The sequence below is a fragment of the Ctenopharyngodon idella genome, chromosome 23 (genome assembly GCF_019924925.1).
Source record: "Ctenopharyngodon idella isolate HZGC_01 chromosome 23, HZGC01, whole genome shotgun sequence".
Classification (NCBI taxonomy): Eukaryota; Metazoa; Chordata; class Actinopteri; order Cypriniformes; family Xenocyprididae; genus Ctenopharyngodon; species Ctenopharyngodon idella.
Genome location: NC_067242.1, coordinates 8414900 through 8441964, shown reverse-complemented (window position 1 = coordinate 8441964; position 27065 = coordinate 8414900). Strand labels below are relative to the sequence as shown.

The 27065-nt window shown below is 36.6% G+C and overlaps 1 protein-coding gene across 4 annotated transcripts in view; it reads right to left on the bottom strand.

Annotated features, from left to right (window-relative positions):
• klhl14 (kelch-like family member 14) overlaps positions 1-26949 on the bottom strand; it is a 28878-nt gene extending 1929 nt beyond the window's left edge. Inside the window, exons 1-9 of one of the 4 annotated variants that reach the window (XM_051882770.1) lie at positions 25176-26949; positions 21856-22028; positions 11499-12402; positions 8844-8965; positions 2945-3034; positions 2710-2788; positions 2330-2520; positions 1264-1422; positions 921-1078 (exon numbers count right to left, since the gene is read on the bottom strand). In XM_051882770.1, the coding sequence (XP_051738730.1) occupies positions 921-1078; positions 1264-1422; positions 2330-2520; positions 2710-2788; positions 2945-3034; positions 8844-8965; positions 11499-12379 (1680 nt within the window). In that variant the 5' untranslated portion in view covers positions 12380-12402; positions 21856-22028; positions 25176-26949. Of the gene's footprint in view, positions 1-920; positions 1079-1263; positions 1423-2329; positions 2521-2709; positions 2789-2944; positions 3035-8843; positions 8966-11498; positions 15769-21855; positions 22029-25175 lie in introns of those variants that run through there. The other 3 variants (XM_051882768.1, XM_051882769.1, XM_051882767.1) reach the window with 3 other exon arrangements.
• Positions 26950-27065: the final 116 nt, after the last annotated feature.

Here is a 27065-nt window from a genome sequence, read left to right as displayed (position 1 = left end):
TGGTTGGTCAAACAGATAGTCCCGCCCCCATCCTCAAACCATAGGTTAAACCAATTTTGCTATAGCAACTTTTTTAGGGGAATCAACAAATAACTTACAGTTAGCTCTGCATTTTTAACTGAGATACTTTAACATAAAAAAATTACACTCTTCACTTTTAAATTCATTTGAAATTATTTTTAATTTTAAATTAATTTGATAATCTTCAAGGACATGTTAAAAATTTTATTCAATATATTTTTTGCATTTTTTTTTTGTGTATTTTTGACTAGTAATGGTAAATGCACAGACACGATTTGAAATGGTGTTTTAGCATAAAATACTATTTTTCACTTAATTAATTAATGCAATTCATTTTAATAATATATATATATATATATATATATATATATATAACATTTTTATTTCATGTAAAATAATTAAAAGGTGATCAAATAAATAAATATGGTAAAAACTCAATTAATTAAAATATTAAATAATATATATATATATATATATATATATATATATATATATATATATATATATATATATATATATAAAATTGAATTATTAAAATAGTATATATATAGGTCAATGACAAAAAAAAAGCTTCAAAAAAGGTGTTTTTTAAAAATCTTTTCAAAACTGATGTAATGCATATTTTGAATCATGAACAATGTGAAACAAGTTTCAATAACTTTTCAAAGTGTTTAAATTCATTTTTTGACTTTTTATGTCAGGCGGTACAACCAAATAGTTGTATGTATATATTGTAGTTGTACCACCTGACATGGAAAGTGTACCAACCTACCTATACTTAAAATTAGCAGTTTTGACCAGTTCTTGAGGATGTGTGTGTGTGTGTGTGTATATATATATATATATATATATATATATATATATAGTATATATCCGGCATTTAAGTGAGATTTGTTTACCATGCTCCAACTGTAGCCCCCAACCAAGTAAATACTGTCATCAAGAACAGCACATCCAGGCCCGCTGCGTCCCTCTAAGATGGGCGTTTGCAGGATATTCCACTGATCTGCTTTAGGGTCATAGCATTCAACCAGCATCACATCCAGATGAGAGAATCCTACACACAGACGAAAACAGTCAGAGGAAACCTCAGGCGTATATGCCAAGCTCTTACTTTGCAGAGGCATCTAAGTGTTTCAAGCTTGGAATCTAATCATTGAATGAAACTATATCGATCACTGTTGTGTACACAGTCAGTGCAGCCCCTGCTGCTGAGATTTGGGTTACTGCTATATAAATTACCCTTTAAGTGGTTGCCCCCAATAGCGTAGAGGCGGTCGTTCATGCCTGCAAGAGCATGTATGGCTCGCTTAGTGTTCATGTCCTGTTTCCGAGCCCACACGTCCATTACGGGGTCGTAGCAGTATAGCCAAGACACATATTCGCCGTTGTGAACCCCACCTGAAGCATAACATACACAATACAAAGTTTCAACATAAAGACAAGTATAAGATAAGTCAACATGGAATCAAAATTGACCATATTTACTTTCTAAATACACATTCCTGGTCTTTTTTTTATCCAAAGAGACTTACATTGCATTGAAGATATAAACTTATCAGTTCATGCATTCCCTGGGAATCAAACCCATGACCTTGGTGTTGCAAGCACAATGCTCTACTGTTTAGGCTACAGGAACAATTTACGTTATTCTAAAAGATGTATGTCTATTCTGAAACGACTTTCCTTTTTGGCTGATGTCATCAAGTACTTTCCGTCCAACCATGTGTCATATAGAGACATGGTAACACTTTAGTTTAAAGTCCAATTCTCACTTTTAACTAGTTGCTTATTAGCATGCATATTACTAGGATATTGGCTGTTTATTAGCACATATTAATGCCTTATTCTGCATGACCATATTCTACATTCTTAATCCTACCCAATACCTGAACTTAACAACTACCTTACTAACTATTAATAAGCAGTAATTAGGAGTTTATTATGGCAAAAGTCATAATTAATAGTTAGTTAATAGTGAGAATTAGACCCTAAAATAAAGTGTGACCAGAGACGCTTTTATTAATTCCCAATGGATAAATCTAAATCCTGTCCAACTTTTTTTTTTTTTTGGTACGGTTTCACTTAGAAATACATTAAGGTACTAAAAAGGTTTTCAAATGCCATTTAATGTTACACTGAAAATGTTTTTAAAATAAAAGTAGCTGTTCTAGTGTTCAAAATACATGAACTGTGCTGTTAATAGTACAGTAAGTCACTTGTAGACTTCATGGCTATAACGGCACCTGTTAGTAACATCTCAGAAACTTTGATTAATTCACTGTTTGGATGAGGTGTATCGTCAAACCTGAGATGTATATTTTCCCATTGTGCACGGCGCCTGCATGTGCAGCCAGCGGCTGTGGAAGAGACGAAACGTAATTCCATTCGTTTGTCTCAAGGTTATAGGCTTCAACGCTAGACAGATAACCTGTCTCGTTCCTTCCCCCAACAACATACAAGTGCTTATCCAGGCAGCAAGCGAAGAAACTCGCTCTCCTGAAACAAAGACAAGATGAAAAGATCGTCTCTTAAAATCACTCAACGTAGAGACTGTTTACAGCAAATATCCCCGTCGCAACCAAGAGTGAAAAATTCATCACAAAGGCTTAAGAAATAATTATAGCCATGTTATGAAGAGCTCTTATTATTTTATGAATAATAAGTCATTTTCAGAAGGCATCGTACCTCTCCTGCATGGGCGGTAGTTGTATCCAGCTATTGAATCTCGGATCATACCGACTTACAAAGTTAGTGCTGTGTTTGCCTGCGAAGATGATACACATATTAGTTTTATTCCACTGTAACATATAAACATTGTTTCAAAGCAATAATGCACATTCAATGACGGTGAATAACATTGATTGAGCACATGATTGTTTTATTCAGCTTTACATAAATGTCACATTTATTCATGTTTTACCATTAGGGTTCCACTGGTCTTCTCCACCCAATAAAAGCAGGAAGTTCTCCACCTCAACGACACAGTGATGGGCGCTGTTATACGGCATTACTACAACACAAAGACAAAACAGATGAGTCTAGTGCTTCATTGGCAATAAGAAAATGAAACATCTGAACAGTGAAAGGTCAATACATTAGCCAAGCCAATGATATTTGACCATTTTGAGATTTTCAGCATGCTCAAATCAACATTTACAGTAAATACTATGTGAACTGTTGTTCATTTACATTTTACACATCATTTAATATTGTATTCAATATGTAAAGGATAATGTAAAGTCAACCAATGCAGCATTCCCACAAAGAAATAACACTCAAGAAACATTAAATCAATAAAATAAGTAATATCATTCTATTTTGTCAGGATTTATATACAGATATGTATATGTGTGCCTGTGTGTTTAACTACTAGTTTTATATATCTTCATTTTAATGAATTGATATCAATTATTAAATCACAAGAAAGATCAATCTTATAGTCTATGCTGTTTCAGTTGATGCGTGAAAAAAACTTTGCTAGACACCACCTTATTTTTCAACGCGGAAGTACGGTGTTTTCTGTGAATGTGCGAGACTTCCGATAGGGAAATAACGAGAAGAATATCAAAGTGCAGTAAACTGTAAAACTTTGTGCTACAAACAAGCGTGTTTATAACTAAGATAATACATTAAAATAATATGGTAAGAAATACCAGTTTCCAATATCAAACAGCATAATGAGTGGTTTTGTACAGCTAAAAATAACTGGAAGCGAATGACACCGGAAGCCAGAAACATTAAATTTACAAATGGCCGCGCCCGCTCTTACCTGAAAAATAAGATGGCGCCTCCCTTCTAATAATCGCACTAAGCTTTGTGTTTTGTTACTTTCCATAAGAAACAAAGTCTCATCTTTCAGATTCAGTCCGTTTTATCGGGAAATTCAAACAATAAATGCCGTTTTGACGCTCTTTGATACGCCGTGACAGATCGCTGTAGAGGTACCTCAGTTCAAACGGCAGCTGAGCGGTAGTGAACGCGATCATCTCTTCCTCTTTACTACTAGTTACAGCATTAAATAAACATGAATACACGTCTCATGTAATCGCTCAATTAGTGTTTAAACCACGGAGAGACGTCAATAAAACAGCTTGTATACAATATGTCACACATAGCATTACATCGTCCACAGCTCGTTAGTTTGCTATAGAAATGAACTCTAGAGAAGAGCATTATTAGCACTATATTAGCCTACATATCCATTATATTTTACTTAACCTGTTAGTGATGTTTTAATTATTTAATGTAGCCTATGTTTAAATAAATCTGTCATGAAAACAAGTTATGATAGCCACAGTGTAAATGATTATATTTCAACAGCAAATTGGAGTAGAATTATATAATTAGATTTAGAATTTAATGTGAAAACTGCCTTATGTGCAATTTACATGTTTCCATACAAAACACCGAATTAGTTTGACCTCCAGAGGTTGACAGTCAACATTTTCTGGTTACGAAAAAAATTAAGCCTTATTTAACTGCACTTTTCTCAATATTTTGAATAAAATGCTGTCACAACCAATCAAATAGTAGGGTAATTCCTCATATTAGCAGGTTTGTGGTAGATTTCTGATATACAGGCTGCTATTCCTTCCTGTCTCCATCTTTTCTAATTCTCCATCTCCTGCAAAAGTGACCCCCAGTTGAAATAGAGAGAAATGGTCGTAGGGTGACAGTCATAATGAACATGATCATGTTCACTCCATAAATCTCCGTCCGGTGCCCGTGCAGCGTAAATCAGTCGTACGCTAAGAGCCACCTGTCTGCCTCGATCATTCATTTCCACTGTCACATCTCTGCTGCCTGATGGATCACAGTTGCTGTAAAATTAGACAGCCTTGAATCGTGCTTTTTTCCGTTTGGCCTCTTCTACCGCAATCTAACTGGAGTCTGACGCACAGAGGCCTTTCCATTGAGAACGGATCCGGACTGAATCTCACAGCTCTGTCCCACGAGGGGAACCTCCCGACTGTCTCGCTGCACACAAAACCAGACTGATTGACAGAGATCTAACTGTCAGTGAGAGAATCATTTGGCTTCTCAGGTGTCTGGAGCCATGCAAGGCTTTTGTGGCCTGCTGACATTTACAGCTGCAGACGTGACACTCGTCCCAACAGACTCAGCTTTGGAAAGTGATTTGTTGCGGGATGATTCAGATGATCAAGAGGTCACATAGGCTTTGTTATTGATCTTACAGCCTGATCTACACAGGTGCAGATGCATCATATTGCTAAACTGACTGATAAGAAGCCTGTGCACTGTGAAGACATATGATATTGACTTTTGAAGGGACGAATCTCCTGAATTTCTCTTTGTTTTTCAGTCTTTTAACACAGAAAAAACATTCTGGGGTTAAATCAGAAACATCTCAGTATAAAAAATTATTTTCCTGATTTGTTATCACAACTTTTTTTCTTTTGTCAACTTAGATAATTAATGTGGTTCAGATAACATAATATTTTAAGTGTCTTTTTATTAAACCAATCGCCTTCATTGTATTAACTCAAATTTTTGATTTCAATGAACTCAATTTTTTTAAGGCAACCAGGTAACTTACTTTAAGTTAAACCAACAACAATTTTTACAGTGTGAGAATTAAGAAACCCCTCTTCCCTATAATTGTTATTAATGAAGAAAAGAAATAAAAATAAGTTATTGAACAGCAAACAAAATGATATATATAAAAGATATTCACTTTGTGAATTCATTGTATTGATTGTATTTATTCATCATGTTTATTTTACTGCTTTTAATTTATGTGGATTTAAAGAATTTTGTAGAGTAAAAATCTTCTATTACAGTAATATAAATTAAGGGAAATCATCGAGAAGAATAAAAGAAATTACAAAGGAAAAGTAAAATAGATAAGTTCTTAAATGTCATGAAAACGTATCAATGTAAATATAAGAAAATAAATAAATCTAATAATTAAAAATAAAAACAGCAGAAAAATATATAATGTAAATTAAGGTAAATTGTGAATTCAGTTTGTGAATTCATTGTAGTATTGATGTATTTATTAATAATGTGTATTGCTTTTAATTTATGCTATAAAACTGCAAAAAGAAACAACTATTACAGTAATACAAATATAATTAGAATAAGTGAGATTTATCAAAATTGAAAAAAGAAAAGTAAAATGAAAAAGTGCTTAAATGTTATGAAAATAAGTTCACAGTGCAAAATAAAAATCTAATGGCCCCGAAATAATCTTTATTTCCTAATTCAAAAAATATTGTTAATTTGTTTGCTTCATGTTAATATGTTTAAAACATGTGAAACATGTTGTCACCAATAAGGAATAAAACAATGGCATTAAATGTACAATATGGAATAATCAACACATTTAAAACTTATGACAAATACCAGTAACAGTTTTGTATCCTCTGAGTTTGACCATAGCACACTGTGTGCACTAGGTGGCAGTCTCACCACAGAGCAGAAAGCCAGAGAAGCATAGAGGTGCAGCCAGTCATGAGAACCATCCTAAATAGTGCTGATGAAGGTTTTAATCAGTCGCTGTTCCCCCCCTTTTGGGTTTCGGCTCATTGCAAAGTTATGATTGAATGTTAATAACCTGCACACCCCAAACGACATCAAGGGGCTGCTGGTGTGTTCACAGGATGATTTTGCAGTTTGGTCGCTCCGCCTGGCCATGGGCCATTTAAGACTCGACGTCTGAGGCAGAAATAAAGGACATTACACTATGACCTTATGAGTGTAAGTTATATAGATCCAGATGTAATTCATTAATGAATGTTATGCATGCTGCCAAACGCTTACAAGCAGGTTTCGGAGCGAAAGGTGTCTTTGTAGGTCTCACACCTCAGCGATGCAGTGATTGGATGACTGAACGCAATTTCAGCCATAAAACAAAATGACTGCACGTCCGTTTATGTCCTTGTTTTGCCTCGGTAAGGAACAGACACTATAGAATCGTTTTAATTAAATCATAATACATTGTGTCTTGGCTCAGTGCTAAATTACAAAAACGGACTTACTTTGCATCTTGAGCTACATATACCTAATTTAGGATTATAATCCATTTATATGTGTTATAAAACTGAACTCAAAGAGTTTCCACTTGCCGCGTTTCTCTCTAAACACGTGACCCTCTACAGTACGGTTTAGAAACTCCAGACATTTTGAGGAGGATCCCACAAGCCACATGTAGCTTGCCACACACATAACAGTGTAACTGACACATGTACAGACAGTAACTGACTGACTCTAAACTAGTTTAGAGAGTTTATTTGTACAATAATACACCGTTTTAACTATCCGAAAACAGCTAGCACTAGGGCTAACAGCTAGCCGCAGTAATCAGAAGCAATAGTTCCTGTACAAAAGGCTTTAGTTTTGACTCTGAAGCATTATATCAACTAACAATTTGTTTCGAGGAAAATATGCAAATGCACAGGAAAGAAAAATCACCATGTAGATCTCTTTATTGCCTCAATTGTTTCTCGTAGACAGCAATGAAATTACATGTAGAGCAAATGAGACCTGCTTACCAAATGTTTCACCTGAGAAAAAACTCCTTTAGAGTTTCACAAGAGATCACAACAGTGTCTCAAACTGTGCTCAGATTTGCTAATACGCCAATGTCTGCAATCAGAAGTCAGAAATCTCAATATGAACTCAAGCTATATTAATGTCTTAAAGGGATACTCCACCCAAAAAAATAAAATTCTGGCATTATTTACTCTCCCACATGATGTTTCAAACCTGCATTTCTTTCTTCTGCAGAACGCAAAAGAAGGTATTTTTAAGAGCTTTGGGAACCAAACAATATTGGATCTTCATTTTATAGACAAATAAAAACAACAACACTGACACATTTCTCAAAATATCATCTTTTATGTTCCACAGAAGACAGTTTTGGAACGACATGGCAAAATAATGACAGAATTTTCTTTTTTTGGGTAGAATATCAGTTTAATTCTTTTAGACTGAAATTTAATTAAAATATGTGCAAAAATGGAAACTTTTGCTTTTTTCCTCCTGATCAAAAGTCAGAAATCTCACGAGTCTCCTCTGTTTATCAACAAAATCTCATTAAATATAATTTTTCTGAGCTATGCCACAGTTTATTTACAGCGCTCTACTACATGTCAACCATTGCCTATTTTGTGTCTTTTTTATTCTTTCTCCGGCATTAGGAGAAACATCAAGTAGAGACATACTAATTCGGAACTCCATTCCAAGTCTCTTGAGCTTTAAAAGAGCATTAAGCAGATTCCATTCCACGATTACACTATTATCATAATTTTTCACGATTATGATGTCAATACTCAAGATTCCGACACATTTGATCTCTATTGTTGTCATTTAAAACCTTCTCAGAATTCTGATTCTGGTTCTAATTCGTCATGCCAAAGCACACAACAAACTATTGGCAGTACGCGAACCGCTCCCGTTCCTTTCCTGCTGCTCGTGAAGACAAATGCACTCACGAGAACGTTTGCCCTAATAAAGCAGTTCAATAAGAATACGTGTCATCTTCTGATGATGAATCTTCCCGAGATCATTAGATTAAAATTAATCTTGCCGGCACGCTTATGCAAAAAGACAGAGGCAAAAAAATAAAACACACACACACAAGTGAATCCAGGCGTTACAGCTCCACAATGGTGTGAAGGCAGTCATGCTCTGATTAAAAAGTTACATTAAAAGTGATAGTGATACATCATTACCTCCTGCATCTCAGGAAGCTCTCGCTCTATTCTGCTCTGCGATGGAGCACAACCCAACGCAGGCAGGGTTCTTCCTGTGGAAGAGAAAAGATCTATGCTAGCAAGACAAGAGCAGGCACTCACTTGTAAGGATTTTCCATGTCTTCTTTTCGTCGTCGTAGTACTGAACCAGATTACTAGGGAGGCGGTCGGGACCCGGAGGCAGGCCCCCAACCAACAGGAGCATCCGTTTGTTTGAGCGAATCCTGTGTTACAGAGGGATGGGGAAACAGATTCATTAACAATTCTGTCATTAGATGTTATTAGTGCAGAGCAATTACATATCGAATGAGATGCCACAGCAAGGTAAAAGCGTGTACAAACACGAGGAGAGAACATGGGAGAATATTAATGCTGAATGACTCTATCACCACCATCAAATGAACGAAAAAACAAAACAATATTGACTTCTATTGATTTTAAGTTGTAGAATCAATTAGCCTCATCGCGATGATGCATCTCTATAAGGATTTGTATCCGTTCTTATTCTGCGATGCTCACTAATGCAGAATGTATTTTTTGAAACCTGACTTAAAGGATTAGTTCACTTCAGAATCAAAATTTCCTGATTTACTCACTCCCATGTCATCCAAGACGTTTATGTCTTTCTTTCTTCAGTCGAAAAGAAATTTTTCTTCATATAGTGGACCTCAACAGTTACCAATGGATTGAAGGTCCAAATGTCAATTTCAGTGCAGCTTCAAAGGGCTCTACACGATCCCAGACGAGGAATAAGTGTCTCGTCTAGCGAAACAATCTGTCATTTTCTAAAAAAATGAACATTAATATACTTTTTAACCACAGATGCACTCTGCGATGCGGCACGCATTATGTAATCACGTTGGAAACATCACGGGTGATGTAGGTGGAAGTACCAGGGTAGAGCGAAAAACTCCATCTCATTTTCTCCTCCAACTTCATAATCGTCCAACATCGTTGTTGTACCTTTTTTTGTAAAGGCTGTTTGACGTTCGCTTTGTAAACACTTGCTTGGCACTTCCGCTTACGTCACGCGTGACCTTTCCAACATGATTATGTAATGCGTGGCGCATCGCAGAGCTAGTGCAAGATGAGCATTTGTGGTTAAAAAGTATATAATTTTTATTTTTTTAAAAATGACTGATCGTTTCGCTAGATAAGACCCTTATTCCTCATCTGGGATCGTGTAGAGCTCTTTGAAGCTGCACTGAAACTGACATTTGGACCTTCAACCCGTTGAACCCCAGTTAAGTCCACTATATGGAGAAAAATCCTGGAATGTTTTCTTCAGAAACCTCAATTTCTTTTCAACTAGTTAGTTAGTGTAAAACTCAATCTGAAAACTCTTCATTATAAGTCTCATTTTAAATTGTGAAATCATGAACAAACACACAAATATATCATGCAACGTTTGCATGTGGTCACATTTTCACAGGTGCGTATTTTACTTATAGCTATTTGCTTTAAATGTTATCCCCAAAAACTGTTATACTTGGAATATTGACAAAATCAGCCACTGTGGTTGTGATTCAAACCATGTAAAGGTCTTGACAGCCTTATTTCTTCTATTATGTGTTCTTATCCTATTGGCCAAAGTCATACATGTGACTTCTGTCTGTCATAGCCATATCCAAATCACTGCTGCTTGCTTAGATCCTGAATATGCATCCATCCATTCAAGACAATCAATAATTTAATTAAACAAATCAACTAATGTCAAATAAATAATTTCGTTTATCAGTTTAGAGACCTTGCGGTTAGCCTGTGCAATTAAAATCTTACACTGAATAAGTGCTTATAAGTCTGGGTGTTCAATATTTACAATCCCTGTCAGCTCTATAAGATTGAGCATGGGAAACAAATGGACAATTAAACTAAAGAGTCTTCAACACTAGTATCATCATCAGGACACTTCAATAGAGCCATTCACTGATTTCATCTCATTCAAGTTCATATAGATTTTGCTCAGCTAATGATATTAACACAGGTGAGGTGAGCTGATACACAATGATGAGACAAGCCATTGCCAAATAGTAATAATAATCAAACATTTTATCTAATTCTGTTAGCAAATGCATATTTATATACATATCAAGCCATTTTGACTTTCATAGCATCTTAATTCCTGATTCTAAAGTTAAAAAAAGAGATATTTAAAATGAGCAAACAATCTCTCATATTCTCCAACAACTGATTCCAGTTTATTCCACGGTCACCTATTCCTGCTAATTATCCCATCTGCAGACTGCAATAATGTCTGCAGTACGCAAGCTTGCAACAGTGCTGAAATTAATCAACCCTGAAACAGCACTATGAGGAATAGAATGAGGATCTCACAGATAAGGCAAAGCGTGGAAACTAAACAAATATGGATTGCATATTCCAACAAAAGATTGCTAATCTAATGTAATTCACTTCACAAGTTAACTGTGCAGATCTTTACCAAAAAGATTGATCTATTTACTCACACCTGCCACAAGCCTGTTCCAATAGTATCAGGGCATGATCACGTGCACAGTGTGTTGTGAAGAACTCTATATTTACATACTCATGACTGACATACGGATGAAAACAAACTTGACTTTTCTGTGAAACTTGACAATACTGTGAAAATACTTAGCATTATTTTTCTTACTGTATGCAGTTTTATTATTATTTCCATGCACACAACAGATTTAAAATAGATTTTTAAAATAAAAACACTAACCTCTACCTAAAAAGCATGAAATGCATATGTTAAGATCATGCAGAAGATCCTACCTGCTGGCTGTGGTCTGTCTGCAGTGCTGTCTGAAGGGCATCAGGTGGTAGTTCATGGCATCCAGGAGCAGTTTCTGGCACACGGGGTCAGTCCTCATAAAGTCCACCGACTGCACCCTCTCCACCAGCTCCGGGGCAGGGATGAGGGCGAAACGCAGGCGCTTCATCAGGTCGGGAGCGTAGTGCATCCTGGTCTCCCTGTCGTGCTCCAACCACAGCACGGACATCTGAAAGAGCGCCAGCTCCGACTCCACGGGCGGAGGCAGGGCGTCCAGCATGGCGCACATCTCCTCAAAGTTCAAGAGGAGCACGTCCTCCACCAGGTACTTGTTGGCGAGCTTCTTGGTCTCGTCCAGCCCGTGCAGAGCCGCGATCTTGCAGATCTGCTTGTAGTTTTGCACGGAGATCTGGTCGTTGAGGAACTGCACGCTGAGTTTGGTGATCTGGGGGATGTTGAGGATCTTGCTGACGGAGAGCACCTCCTCCACCGTGTCCAGGGAGAGGGTGACGTTGGCCGTGTAGAGGTACTCCAGCACCAGCCGCAGACCGATGGAGGAGCAGCCCTGCAGCACCAGGTTGTTGATGGTGGAGCGCGGGCTGGGCAGGAGCTTGTCGTCGGGGGAGGAGGACGGGGTGCCGCTGCTGCCTTGGTCCTTCGCCGCCAGCCCGTCTTCTCTGCTCAGCATGTGCGTGGAGAAGAGGGACCTGAAGTACTGCGAGCAGGACGCCAGCACGGCTCTGTGGCAGTGGAACTGCTGTCCCTGCGCCGTGAGAGTCACATCGCAGAAGAGCTGCTTCCTCCACAGCAGGTTGAGACCGTGCAGCAGAGTGTCGCTGTGAGTCGGGTCAAACGTGGAGGTTCGGTCACCCGATCTGGACATGACTTCGGGGCTGCGCACACCTCCTGCGAGTAAACAATGCCATTGGTGCACTACACTGCATGGAACTGAAGCATATGCATTCTGAAAGCATCTCATTCATGCATGCATGCAAGCAAGTTCTTAACCGTATATATAACGCATGCATGCTAATGCATTAAGTTTGCAGCACGCATCAGCCGCTTTTAAACAAACCACACAAATGCTTGCATACCCATCTATATATCTCGTGCATGCGTTCGTGAGCACGTCAAATCCAATGGTCGCTGCGGGCTGGAACAAACTATGCAAAGCCCGCGATGTAGCCTCCAAACTGCCCGCTATCTGTTAGCCGGCCACGCAAACACACACACCCCCTCTTACAAGACATAAATGCATGCACACATTCCCCCTGATATGCGATACAAAAGCAATTAGTTTGTCTCCCGCAACATCAGCATCACCACCATAGATGTGCGGTTGCGCATCGCTTTGGTCGGCAACAACACAATGCAATCGCACGCGCGGTATTTATCACCCAATCTGAGACAGAACACCAGAAGAAACGGCAACTTTCAGCCCATGGAAAATTTACGCACAGTGCGCACCCGTACTGAATGCTAGTAGTAGGTATCCAAAACTTACCTGACTTAAAGAAAAGTAAAGCCGCGGCTCCTTCTGTGCACTTTCTTTGTTCAGTCCTGTTGGAAAAGTCTATGATCTATGGATCAGAATCCTAACCATTGATCCCCGCTCATTCAAGCTCATTGATCATTTATGTTTCCTCTGAATTAACAAGAAGAAGAAGTGTGTGTGAGTGTGAGAGGAGCTGTGTGCTTTCTGCAAGAGAAGAAGAAGAAGAAGAAGAAGAAATATACGTGTGACAAATTATGCTACCAAGAAACAACACATCATTATCCTTGGGCCTGGGGCTCAGTGAGTCGTAACGAGAGTAATAGGAAATCCACGGTCGGGGAGAGAAACGGACGCGCATGGCCGGTGGAGAGAGACCGCGCAGGGGTATGGATGCTGGAGAGACTCGCAAAATTATGGCTCAAGGCTATTGTAAAAACTGTCGAGCGTAAATGACTGCGATTTCAAACATCTATGGAAAAAGAGGAGAGGAGAAAAGGCGAGTCTTTCCTCTCTTTCTCTCTGCGTTATGGAGAGAACCGTCAAGTTTTAGTGCGCATTGCTAATTAGTCAATTTCTCTGTTCCTTCACAGCCCGACGCCTCTGCTGCTGAGCTGAAACTGCTAATTTCTGGGACCAGCCTTTTTTTTGGGCTCTGAACGGGGGATGGATGAATGGCTTGTCTCGCACAAATGACAAAAAGCCCCCCTCTGCCTTAATCTCCATCGCCAAAATAACCCCATCTTTTTCTCCTTTTGCTTAGTCCTTCAAAAGAATGAACAAGGGACTTTGGGCAAACTTGTCTTGTGGTCTTGAGTGAGCATCATGGACGTGACATGGAATGCAAATCAAATTTTATGTCTTAAAATGTAGATGCTCATGAATTATTTTATATATATCTTGTCTGATGAGCCAAATAAATTCATAGTTCTCCATTGTTTTAAACAGCTTTTTAAACAATAGTACTTGACATGAATTCATTTATTTGACAAGTCTGGAAGGTGGAAACCCTCAATAAATGAACGCGTTGACTTGCATCTTTCAAAAGCTAAATATTTTTTATACTTGTATGGTCACTGTGCATTAAAATGCATCTCTGTTCACTAAAATAATGACCTTTGAATATAGTGTTTTTACCAGCTTAAATAGTGGGACCATCGTTTTATATTCATCCGAGTGTCTTGGTCACACAACTGGCAACCGTGTATGTAGCAACTGAAACAATCTGCAGAAAAAGCAGGTAACTAAATCTTCATATTATAACATAAAATAGTTGCTTGACATGCAAGACGGATTTATAATGGTACATAGCCATCTGGAAAACAGCATCGAGCTTACAAAGCCATTAAAAGAAAAGGTTCGAGATAAAGCATATGGATCAAGTGAAGGATTAAACTTTTTTGTTTCCATTTTTTTTGTTGTTGTTTCGGCATCACGGCTAGATATAGCACTTCCTGTGCTCCTAATGAAAGTTTTACTGCTGATGCATTACTCATACGTCCTCATGCGTTCTTTGATAGTTCTCCTCACACACTGTGCCTTTCAGTGTAGTGAAAATCTTAGTTAATAGAATAATCTGAAAAAGGACACTAATACAATAGCAAAAATGCACTTCATAGAGAAATGCATACAGATTGCTGACTGGTGCCACCTGTTCTCCACTAACTATATTGACTATAAACATAAATGGCATCAAATTTTTTTTTATATCCATTTGCAAGTTGCAACCAAATTGCATGCATTATTTACCAGATATACAGGCCTAAACATTATAAATTATATAAATTGTTAACTATTATGAAGTATATTTGAGACTATACTGTAAGCTTTCATGTGTCATGAGTGTTAAAGATCTGATATTCTTTTGCTGCATTCATTAAATGCCCTCAACAGAGACATCCCAAATCTTAGTGTTTTTCTGTATTGGCACCACTGATCAGACAGACAGATGCTAGCAGTATCATTTGATGCTATGCCTAAAATGAAAGCATGTGCCTTTGTGATCAGCGATCAGTCCATTTCAGAATATAGTATGAGCTAAAGGAATATAAGTTAATAAAATATAGAACATATACAATATATCAAGTCATGCAGCATTGCGACGTATATGCCCAATTAGTCAAACATATGTACTGTTTGTTAGCAGGTAAGATTAACGCTTCTAAATCTTCATATTATAACATAGTTGCTTGACATGCAAGACGGATTTATAATGGTACATAGCCATCTGGAAAACAGCATCAAGCTTACAAAGCCATTAAAAGAAAAGGTTTGAGATAAAGCATATGGATCAAGTGAAGAATTAAACTTTTTTTGTTTCTGTTTTTTGTGCTTTCGACACCATAAATGGCTTGATATAGCACTTCCTGTGCTCCTAATGACAGTTTTACTGCTATGTCCTCATGCATTCTCTGATCACTCTCCTTACACTACTTGATGAAGTGAAAGAATTAAAGTAACTGTTCACAACATCAACATTTAAAAAAAAAAAAAAAGCAGATTCATTATTGTCGGATTGTTAAGATTTTTGTTACTATTGGGTCCTTAAGCAAGGTATTATATAGACTGCATCATTCAATATTTACTTACATTTTCAGTGTTACCCAGTGTTATTTTAGGGTACCATTACACGACAACTTTGTACTAAAAATGGAAAAGTTTTTTCTTTGCATTTTTTCGCATACAGATGACAACATTGTCAAAACGATCCCCATTCACACGGATCCGCAAAAACAATTAAAACCACTGTATTCTGCTTCCAGGCCAGTAGATGGCGATGTGACTTTGTAAACAAAAACTATGCGCCTATAGACTGAACACATAATACGCATGCGTATGACGTCACGGTTTTTGTAGATGATAACGGTACCGTTTTCACAAACTTGCACTTTGAAACCCGTTTTCAAAAGTTTGCGTTTTCAGGCCCCCAAAACGCATAAAAAGATTTCCGTTTAAGTTAAAATGGTGTTGTGTAAATGGCCCCTCAGTTATTGATATACTATTACAGTTTTTTTTAGTATTTTGAATATATTTATTGCATTGGCAACTATCTAAAATAAAAAGTTGATGTTTTTTATATTTTATTTAGTTAACATTTGTTTTATTTCAACTAACAGTTTTTTATGGTTTTAGTTTTGGTGAAGTGTAATAACCATGGTGTTACCACAAGACTTTTGTGCTCTTTTGGTTGTTCTGGGAGATGGGTTGTTCTAAGGCGTTGCTATTGTAGGTTGCTTACTGCCCATCTCCATGTCTTTATGACAATCTGGTCTCAGGTCCCTCCTACAACATGAATAAATGGGATTTATCAACTGTTTTATTGTTTGCAAAGAGAAAATCATAAGTCAGATTTCTTAGAAAAACAATAACACACATCAGCTCAACAAAATGCATGATTTAAGGTATCACAAGTGTTGCAGGTTGAGTTACGTACTGAAGGTTGTGGTTCATGGCTGAAATATACTCGAACTGCAGCACTCGAACAATCAGTCTACATACTGGAAGAGTGTTTGATGAAAAGTAGTAATTAAGGTTTATGAAGTGAAAATTTACAACAAACGTTAAGTGACAGCTTTAACGGAGATCTACCCTTTGGTTTTCACCTTTTTGAACACCATTTTATTAATGGATTATCTGAAAGACCTGGGATTACAATGACAGTTTTCCTCACTCCTCCTCAGTGAAGAGTCTGCGCTCGTGACTTCAAGAGACCAAGGGGCTCAATTGATATGACATCAGCTAATTCTCTGTTGACTTGTTATACAGGCTGAGATGGCCGTCTTTGAATCTTTAAGCTCTGTACTGCTACAAGGCTCTCCGGGGGCCCGCGGACTTTAGACAGAGGGGCACTTGGCTTGTGCCATGTTATGGAGGGGTGTTGAGCGAGCCTCGTCACGTTAGAAGCGGAATCTTTGGACTAATTAAACCCTCCGAGACCACGAAACGCAGACCAGATTTACAACTCTCTCCATAACTGTTAAACCAACTCCTATTTATTGCTCAAATTACAGACACTGCACCCATGAGTGGACCGCAGGCCAGATGTCAGTGGAACTGGATTTTATGTCACACTCAGGATGGAGGTGCATGCACTGTATGTGTGATGTTCAAGGTGTGGAGAAAAAAAAAAAAGTCTAATCAAGATATGGCTACAAAAGTCTGACTATGGTTGCTTGGCAGAGACTGTTGAAATACTTGACAGTCATTTGCTTTTAAGGTTAAAACCCCAATATATATTAAAAATTGAATTGAGAAAGCCTTTGAAATTCAGATAGATAGATGGATAGACAGGCAGACAGAACAATAGATAGAACGATAGATAGACAGACATAGACAGACAGACAGATAGAATGATAGATAGACAGACAGACGGATAGATAGACAGACGGATAGACAGACAGACAGAACGAGTCAGACAGACAGATAGACAGACAGACGGATAGATAGACAGACAGACGGATAGATAGACGGACAGACAGACAGACAGAACGAGACAGACAAACAGACAGATAGATAGAATGATAGACAGTCAGAACGATAGACAGACAGACAGACAGACGGATAGATAGACGGACAGACAGAACGAGACAGACAAACAGACAGATAGATAGATAGAATGATAGACAGTCAGAACGATAGACAGACAGACAGACAGAACGATAGATAGACGGATAGATAGATAGATAGACAGAGACAGAACAATAGATAGACAGACAGACAGACAGATGGATAGACAGACATAGATAGACAGACAGACGGATAGACAGACGGATAGACAGACAGAACAATAGATAGACAGATGACAGATAGACAGATAGATAGATAGACAGACAGACGGACAGACAGACAGACAGACGGATAGATAGATAGATAGATAGATAGATAGATAGATAGATAGACAGACAGACAGACAGACAGAACAATAGATAGACAGATGACAGATAGACAGATAGATAGATAGACAGACAGACGGACAGACAGACAGACAGACGGATAGATAGATAGATAGATAGATAGATAGATAGATAGATAGATAGACAGACAGACAGACAGAACAATAGATAGACAGATGACAGATAGACATAGACAGACAGATAGACAAACAGAATGATAGACAGACAGACGGATAGACAGACAGAATGATAGATGGACAGAACGAAAGATTGGCAGACAAATGGATAGATAAATAGACAGACAGATGGATAGACAGACAGAATGACAGACAGACAGACAGACAGACAGACAGATAGATAGATAGATAGATAGATAGATAGATAGATAGATAGATAGATAGATAGAGAAGCACAACTGAGAATGATGTTAGCTTAATGATGCTAAAATAGAAGGGTCCAATGTTACCCAAACTAACATACAGATAAATATAATCAGTATATGCGCTTGTTGAAAATTGAACCCGTGACCTTTGTGTTGCACTTCTAGTTGAGCTACAGGAACATGATCTGATTGAAATCACTTGGGGGGAACTAAAATACTAAAAATCATAACAGCACATCAAGGCATGACTACAAATGCTCTCTTAATGCATAAAAATCTGTATATTATCCCATTTACCTTCAGCGAAATCACGCCCTCTCTGCAAACATACATCGTTAACACAAAAAGAAAGCTAATCTAAAACAATCTATCTAAAGAAACAAGGCTGAATGGGTCCAAGCGAAGGGAAAGTTTGAGGTTGAAACTCTTCCAGGCATATTTCCTCTGCCTGGCTGCAGAGGAGAGAGTATGCTAAGATAGAAAGTATTATTTTCCTAAATGGAAGGTGTCAGATGGTCACGCTGAGGTGATCGGCTGTTCGAGATCACTGCTTCCCATCTGCAATTTGTGACGTGTGAAAGATTCAGCCCAAATGTGCTCACAAACTGGAAATCCACAGCACTTTTTCTTATCGGTGCCAAGCAAGATAACCAGCTGCTTTACAGATCAGGGAACATATCATATTAATATCATGGAGTGTTGTGATATCATCTTGTTTGTAAAAATATTTTTGTTAACTAAGTGTGGTGGGACGGCAACCTCTGAAAGTGGCTTTTTTATTTATTTTTTTATTTTTTATTAAATCTAATTTTTGCACAAAGTATGTGAAAAGCTTTCCATATTAGGCCACTGGCTGGAACAGGAATTATTTTGTTTAAATAAATGGAACACTGCAAATTTATTTACTACGGCTTTTGCATTCCGTTATCATTACTAGATGATAAAATGGTAAGCTAGTGTGGAATTACATGCAATATTACATGTCTTCATTGTTGAAATACCCCTCTAAATACAAGGTCAAAGGAATGATACCAAACATGATCGAACCATTAGATGCATTAGATGACACCTACACCACTCATGATGTTAATAAATTAAAGCTAATCTTGTTAGCGTAGCACTGGGAGCAGTGCTTATGAGGTTTTGCATCACTGCTATTAACAAATTACTTTCACTATCAATAACAAATCTGTATCTACACCATGTTCTTGTATTTTTTCCTCTGTATGGTGACATCTTTAGCTATTTGAAATGTTATAATGTGTGCAGCTAAGCTTTTACATCATATTTTAAAACAATGTCAAATTATGAGGAAGTGCCCCACTTTACCAGTATGCAGACATCATATACTAAACCATACAAAATGGCAGCCTAGGAAAGAATGTTGTTAGCTAGTTAGCTATAAATGAATTTATTATTATTATTGTTTTCCTGTTCACATTATCCACCAGGCTTTTACAGCTGTACCATTTGAGACGTCATTCATGTCCGAATCACAGTGTGGATGACGGTTTACCACATTGAGGGGGACATAATTAGAAATGGACAAATTGTCCCCCCAAAATGTGATATTCTTGATGCTGTTGCTGCGCTGTTTGTTGTTAGAATGACAGAACTTTTTAAAGGGTTAGTTCACCCAAAAATGGAAATAATGTCATTTATTACTCACCCTCGTGCCGTTTTACACCCGTAAGACCTTCGTTGATCTTCGAAACACAAATTAAGATATTTTTGTTTAAATCCGATGGCTCCGTGAGGCCTACATAGGGAGCAATGACATTTCCTCTCTCAAGATCCATTAATGTACTAAACACATATTTAAATCAGTTCATGATAGTACAGTGGTTCAATATTAACATTATAAAGTGACGAGAATATTTTTGGTGCGCCAAAAAAACAAAATAACGACTTATATAGTGATGGCCGATTTCAAAACACTGCTTCAGGAAGCTTCGGAGCGTTATGAGTTAGTGTGTCGAATCATGATTCGGATCGCGTGTCAAACCGCCAAACTGCTGAAATCACGTGACTTTGGCACTCTGAACTGCGGATTCGACACGCTGAAACCATTGGATTTAAACAAAAATATCTCAATTTGCGTTCCGAAGATTAACGAAGGTCTGACGGGTGTGGAACGGCATGAGGGTGAGTAATAAAAGACAGAATTTTCATTTTTGGGTGAACTAACCCTTTAAAAGTTAAACTTTTAGGCTGCTCTGCCTCAGCGGTCTAACAGCGCTCATCCCTGTCAAAATGATTGAAATGGCCAATCAAATCAAAGAAGGCGGGGCTTACCGTTCACAGAAGGCGAGCGCAATTTCCAATGCAACGCTTAGTTTTAGCTGTGAAAGAGAGCGTGGTAAGATGCAAGTAGCTAAACGTTTAATATTTGATGACTGTTTTAACATAGTAATGTTCAGCAACTGATATTAATACCTAGTGATGCAAACCACTCAACTTTGTTTATGAAATTTCACAGTTTTGAATTGAAAGTATGCTATTATTTACATGATTCATGTAATTCATAACTGAATCTGGCGAGACAAGAAACGTTTTGCGTTTTTTACATATTGGACATACGAATAAGTGTGAATTTGTGTGCATTTCAAAATAAAATATAATTTGCAAACAATTTAAATGAACTACAATAGACCTGGAACTTTTACCATTCTTATTTCTTTTTCTTTTTTCACTTAAATCCCTTTTAATCCTTTAATACAACAAACAAACAAAAATACCCCCAGCCCCTGGCAAAAAATAAAAAAAAAATTATATATGTATATATGTATATATTATATATATATATATATAATATATATATATATATATATATATATATATATACACACACACATATACATACACACACAAACAAAAAGCACTACAGAAGAAATTAATATATATTTAATATTTTTAATATAAGTTTTAAGTTAATTTTTTAAAAATCCCCAAAATAATTTGGTTTAAAGAATATAAAAATAATATATTAAATTATAATTATATACAGTATAATAAAGTTAAAATAATAGTTTTAATAAATAGAATGTTTAATAAAAGTAATATAGGTTCTTAATAAATTATCATTCTATCCTAGGCAGGGCTATCGTTAACTAAAGCTAAAACTAAAACCATAAAAATATTTTTTATTAATTTAAACTAACTAAATAAATTATTTATTTATTTATAACTATATTAAATATACAGAATTTTTATATATATCTTTTAAACATATTTCTTCAGCTACTTGCCAAGGAAACATTTCTCATTTTTGTTTAGTTTAAGTTGAAGTAAAATAACCAGTTATAATTGTATAATTGTTGTGATATGCTAATATGTGGCGTATATTCTGTAACTGTCAGTGATAACGTGAGATATCTGGAGGAACATACTGAGACTGCGGCCCACAAGGGTGTTGATTAGGTGTGGAAGTTAGGCGCATTGTGTCTCCATCACATATGGGGTTCTAATGGGCGACTCCCGGACCAGGTGGGCCCTGGTGTTTAGAGACCTGCAGACGATCACTCATGACAAAGAAAACAGCAGAAGAAGAGAGAGAGAGAACGAGAGGGAGGTATCAGGGTAGTGGGGTGTACCTTAGGGAGCAGCTGGGCAGCTAGGACAGAGGCATGATGGGATACTGGAGGAACACTGGCATGTGCGTGTTTGCACGTGTGTGTGTGCCACTAGCGGGTAGCCACCCTCAGGGTTGGCAGCGGCGAAGGAGCCGTGTGCGCTGGAGCGGCCGTGGACGCAGTGGCGCGATCACCTGGGGAAGGTAAAGCCAGCGGAGCAGAGCTGATGCTTATTTCTGGGGAGAACTGGGAGATTTTATTTGTTAAAGCGGCACCCAAACACTCTCAGCCTCAAAAATATATATAAAAAATTCGAACAAAGAAAACCACGTGGGAATTGGAAGTATGAACAGAATCAGATGCTAAATGATTATAAGAATATGTGATCTGAGGTTGATCACGCAAGTTTATCTGAAACAAAACACAAAATACAAAAACATTCGTATGTAAAATGCAGAATTCAACATAAAAATATTTGTAAAAATAGTTTTTTATTTACTTTTATTCAGCAAGCATGCACTAAATTGACCAAAAGTGACAGTAAGGACATTTAAAATATTACAAAAGATTTTTATTTCAAATAAATGCTGTTATTTTGAACTTTCTGTTCATCAAAGAATTATGAAAAACAAATGTATTCATGGTTTCCACAAAAATATGAAGCAGCACAACTGTTTTCAACATTGATAATAATCAGAAATGTTTCTTGAGCAGCATATCAGCATATTAGAATGATTTCTGAAGGATCATGTGACACTGAAACATCACAGGAATAAATTACATAATTTATTTAAAATTGTAATAATATAATGGTATAAAAAGTATAATGCAACAATATCACTGCTGCAGTTTCAGGGTCGGCATCATGGGGGTATTTGCAGGTCATGCTCTCCCAAATATACACACACACTTACACCAACCTATATACCTGTTTTTAGTGTACACACACACACTCATCATCCTTACACAGCTATAACACAACCCTTATTACATCTAAAGTAGCATCATCGCCCTCCTTTTGCTAATCTTACACCAACATTCGAGTCAAAAAACAGACATTCGCAGTCTTTAATTTCTCTCCGCTCTTTTGTTCCGATGCCAGCGGTTCCCCCTTTGAAAATGTGCTTTCTGTCTAATATGGTCAGCGCCACACAATTACTCCCTCCAGTGAAAAGTGAAACAAACGCAGGGCATGCAGAGCATTTTGCATTATCTGCGCTCCTTGGATAGTCTAACAATAATAACTGTAAGACAACGTCAAGCAGAGGCTGCCAAGCTCAGCTAGCACTTATTAGAACTTCAGAAATGAAGTTTGAGGTGAAATGGAGGGCTAAAAACTGTCAGATTCAGGAATTCTGCAATGGATTTTTAGAAGAATATTAATGCATATACAGTCAAACCAAAATTTATTCAGACACCTTGAACATTTCATTCATTAATACAGTTTATTCACTATAGTTTAAAAAAATGGTAATAAAATATGACAAGATCTCAGAGTTAAACTGTGTCAGAAAATATTAATCTTAATTATGTCAGATAACACTTAATCAAAACATGGTCAGGTTAAAGTGTCTGAATAATTTTTGGTTCCAAATTTTTATCAATTTTACTGGTAGTCCACTGTATGAAGAATTTTTGGGTCACAGTTTACTTTATTTTGCTATCCTCACTTACATAAATGAACTATAGTGTCCTGCACCCACTAGTAAAAATATATCAAAAATATAAAAAATGTCTGAATAATTTTTGATAGATAGATAGATAGATCCCGGCCACTAGTCAGGTGACTATAACTACATGGAAAATTGAGACGCCACACAGCATAAACATAAAATATTTCAACTTTTTTATTTTAATTGTTTTTATTTTCACATTATATATATCTTTGATTTGATTTTTTTTTTTCAAATGACATATTTCTTGTAATTTAAAAAATAATCAATAGAAAAATCAATAGATCCATCGATCATCAAAACAATTGTTTGTTACAGCCCTAAATACAAGAAATTATTTATTTATTTATTTATTTGTGGCGGGGCCATGTGCGTTAGCTCTTTTGACTCAGGCTGCCCATCAAGGCTTTCCCAAGCCAACATCAAAGTTTGTCTAGAACTTTAGCTTCTAGTTTAACTTATGACTTAATTAATTATTAGCTTTTCATACATTTATGTACCCCCTTCAGTTCCTTCCTAAACCCTAGTTAGGGCAACCCTAATGAAATGTAATGTTTAATGCACTTCATGTTGTTGATAACAAAAAAGGATTCATTTTTCTTTCTCTTTGTATTTTTTATGAATATGGTATAAGATTATACTATTTAAATCAACGTAATAAACAAGTTGTATCAAAAGTAATCTAAAAGTAATCAAAAAGTAGTCCGATTACATTACCTAAAATGTGTAATGTAATAGATTACGTTACTAACTACAATTTTTATCATGTAATGTGTATTCATAAATGGAAAACAATTTGTAAGTAATTACCCGGCACTGTATATATATATATATATATATATATATATATTAGTCAAACCAAAAATTATTCAGACATTTTTTATATATTTTTACTAGTGGGTGCAGGACATTATAGTTTTGTTTATTTATTTATTTATGTAAGTGAGGATAGCAAAATAAAGTAAACTTTGACATATTATACCCGAAAATTCTTCATACAGTGGACTACCAGTAAAATTGATAAATATTTGGAAACAAAAGTTATTCAGACACTTTGACCTGACCATGTTTTGCTTAAGTGTTATCTGACATAATTAAGATTAATTTTTTCTGACACAGTTTAACTCTGAGATCTTGTCATATTTTATTACCATTTTTTTAAAACTATAGTGAATAAACTGTATTAATGAATTAAAAGTTCAAGGTGTCTGAATAAATTTTGGTTTGACTGTATATATAAACACACTACTAGAATTTAATTGAAAAATTGCAATAAATGCACCATAAAATTGGTCCATACAACCTGTGTGCCAAGCCTTCTGTAGCCATACAATATTTTTTGCGAGGAAAATTTAGTCTTTCCCTCAGTTATAGCTCTCAAATCTCATTCAGAAAGACATTTGGCATCACTGACGTCAAACTCGGCTCGATAATCTTTTGAACTAGCACAATTGAGATTTTCATGATAAAATAACATGAATTTCAGTGTACTCCTCACAGAAAGCCTTCTTTTATGGTGCTTTTGTCATCTTCTACTACAAAAAACTACTTGGGAGTTTTGAACAACTTGAGGGTGAATAAATGAGAATTTTACCCCAAAAACATTTAGCAATATGATTATAAGAAAAGAGTGAAGCTTATTTATAAGAGTGAGTGTTCATAACATACCTTTATGTATCCGTCCAATCAAAATCTGTCTCTGCTAAATTGCTCATCACAGATATTACATATGAACGTCACATGTTAATGACATCTGTAATGAGAAAACACAGATATAACACTACATCCACAATCACATTAGGCCCAAACCTACACAGTACGCATTTACTGTCACAGTGCAAGTATTAATAAAGAGATTTTGTCAAACGTAACTCGTGTTTAATTGCCGTCAGGGCGGTTTGACTGAATCCGTCCTTCAGCATCTGCATTGCTGAGCTTCTCTCCCCCTCTTTTTCTTCATCTCCGTCTCATATCTTTCCCCCTACTGCACCCATCGAATTGGCACCAAACCCTTCAAGATGTCCCCAGCAGGCTCTTGCTTCGCTGGCCGCGTAGTAGACTGTGTGGTTTCCTTTAAACAGCTGTAATTTGTATTTCCAATCACTGTGCTGATTTCTGCTCATTATATTGCTGTTTCACACCGGTAAGTGAGCAAAAGTTTGGATTGATTGACTCTAATTAACTAAAAAACGTTCCGAGCCAGGGGTTTATTACCATGCTAGCTAGCCACAAATGTCAGAGACTTTCACAAATTATTATCCTGTTAAGATGAATGTGTGGGGAGGCAGGGAAGTGTGGAGACAAAGAGAACATATATTATTTTCATGACGAATTTGTTTATCGCTCTTCTTTTTTTTCACATTTTCAGGTGTCTTATTTTCCAATTAAATACACACAGACTCAGCATCTGTACACATTTCAAGGGTTGTCATCGCCTCGTGTTGCAGCATGAAGCCTGCAAGAGTACAAGTATGAACGTCTTGTAATTATGATCTCTGTTATTGAATTGGCCGTCAGAATATTATAAATCTGACACTGAAAAGTCTAGCTTTAATCATGCATTCAATCTGATTTAACTTAAAGATGAAGTGTGTAATTTCTGCAGCACTAACGTCACCGAATGGAATTGCGAAAACGATGATTGTATTCGAACACATTTCCCGAAAACTTTCCCAACGCAAATGACTGACTTGCCGTTGTCTGTTCATATTATAGGAAATAATATAACAACAATATTACACGTTATACCTTTAACTGTGACCTCATATTGGTCAAATCACAACACGCTTAAATTCGTCTTCATTTTGGCTTAGAAAAGCTAGTATACAATACAGCATCTGTGTATGCGTAATAGAGTCGTCTGACGGTTGCTAACCCACTGTAAGGTTTGATGCATGTTTCTGTTGAAATTAATGGCAGTGGTGTTTCCTGGCCTGGTGTCATTTATTTCACAGGATTGATTGGAGGCTGGAAGAGCAGACAAATGTGTTTGGGAAGTGTTCTAATTTAAAATATGGCTGCCTGACCTGGAAGAGAAAGCAAAGAGACAATCCATCCTTCAAATACATGACCTGGGTGTCCGAGGTGCCAACAAAGTTTAGTGCACAAACAAAGAGTGCATGATATGAAGCGCATCAATACAACAAGACAATTGTGCATAAATATATCCTCACTATGCAGTCATGTGTTGCTGATATGGCTACTCTGCTGAAGCTTATTCAGAGCCAAACCGAGGATAAGGAGTGTGTGCCACCTACACTGTAAAAAATTATTTTCATGATTTGTTATCACAACATTTTTTCTTTTGTCAAACCAACTTAGGTAATTAATGTGGTTCAGATAACATAATATTTTGAGTTTCTATTGATTAAATCAATCACCTTCATTGTATTAACTCAAATTTTTCAAAAATTTCAAAATATCAATGAATTCAAAATTTTAAGGCAACCAGGTAACTTACTTTTTTAAGTTAAACCAACAATTCTTTTTTACAGTGTAGTTGTAACAATTGGATTTGCAATCTGTTTGAGTGGCTCAAATGGCTGTTTTCAATAATAT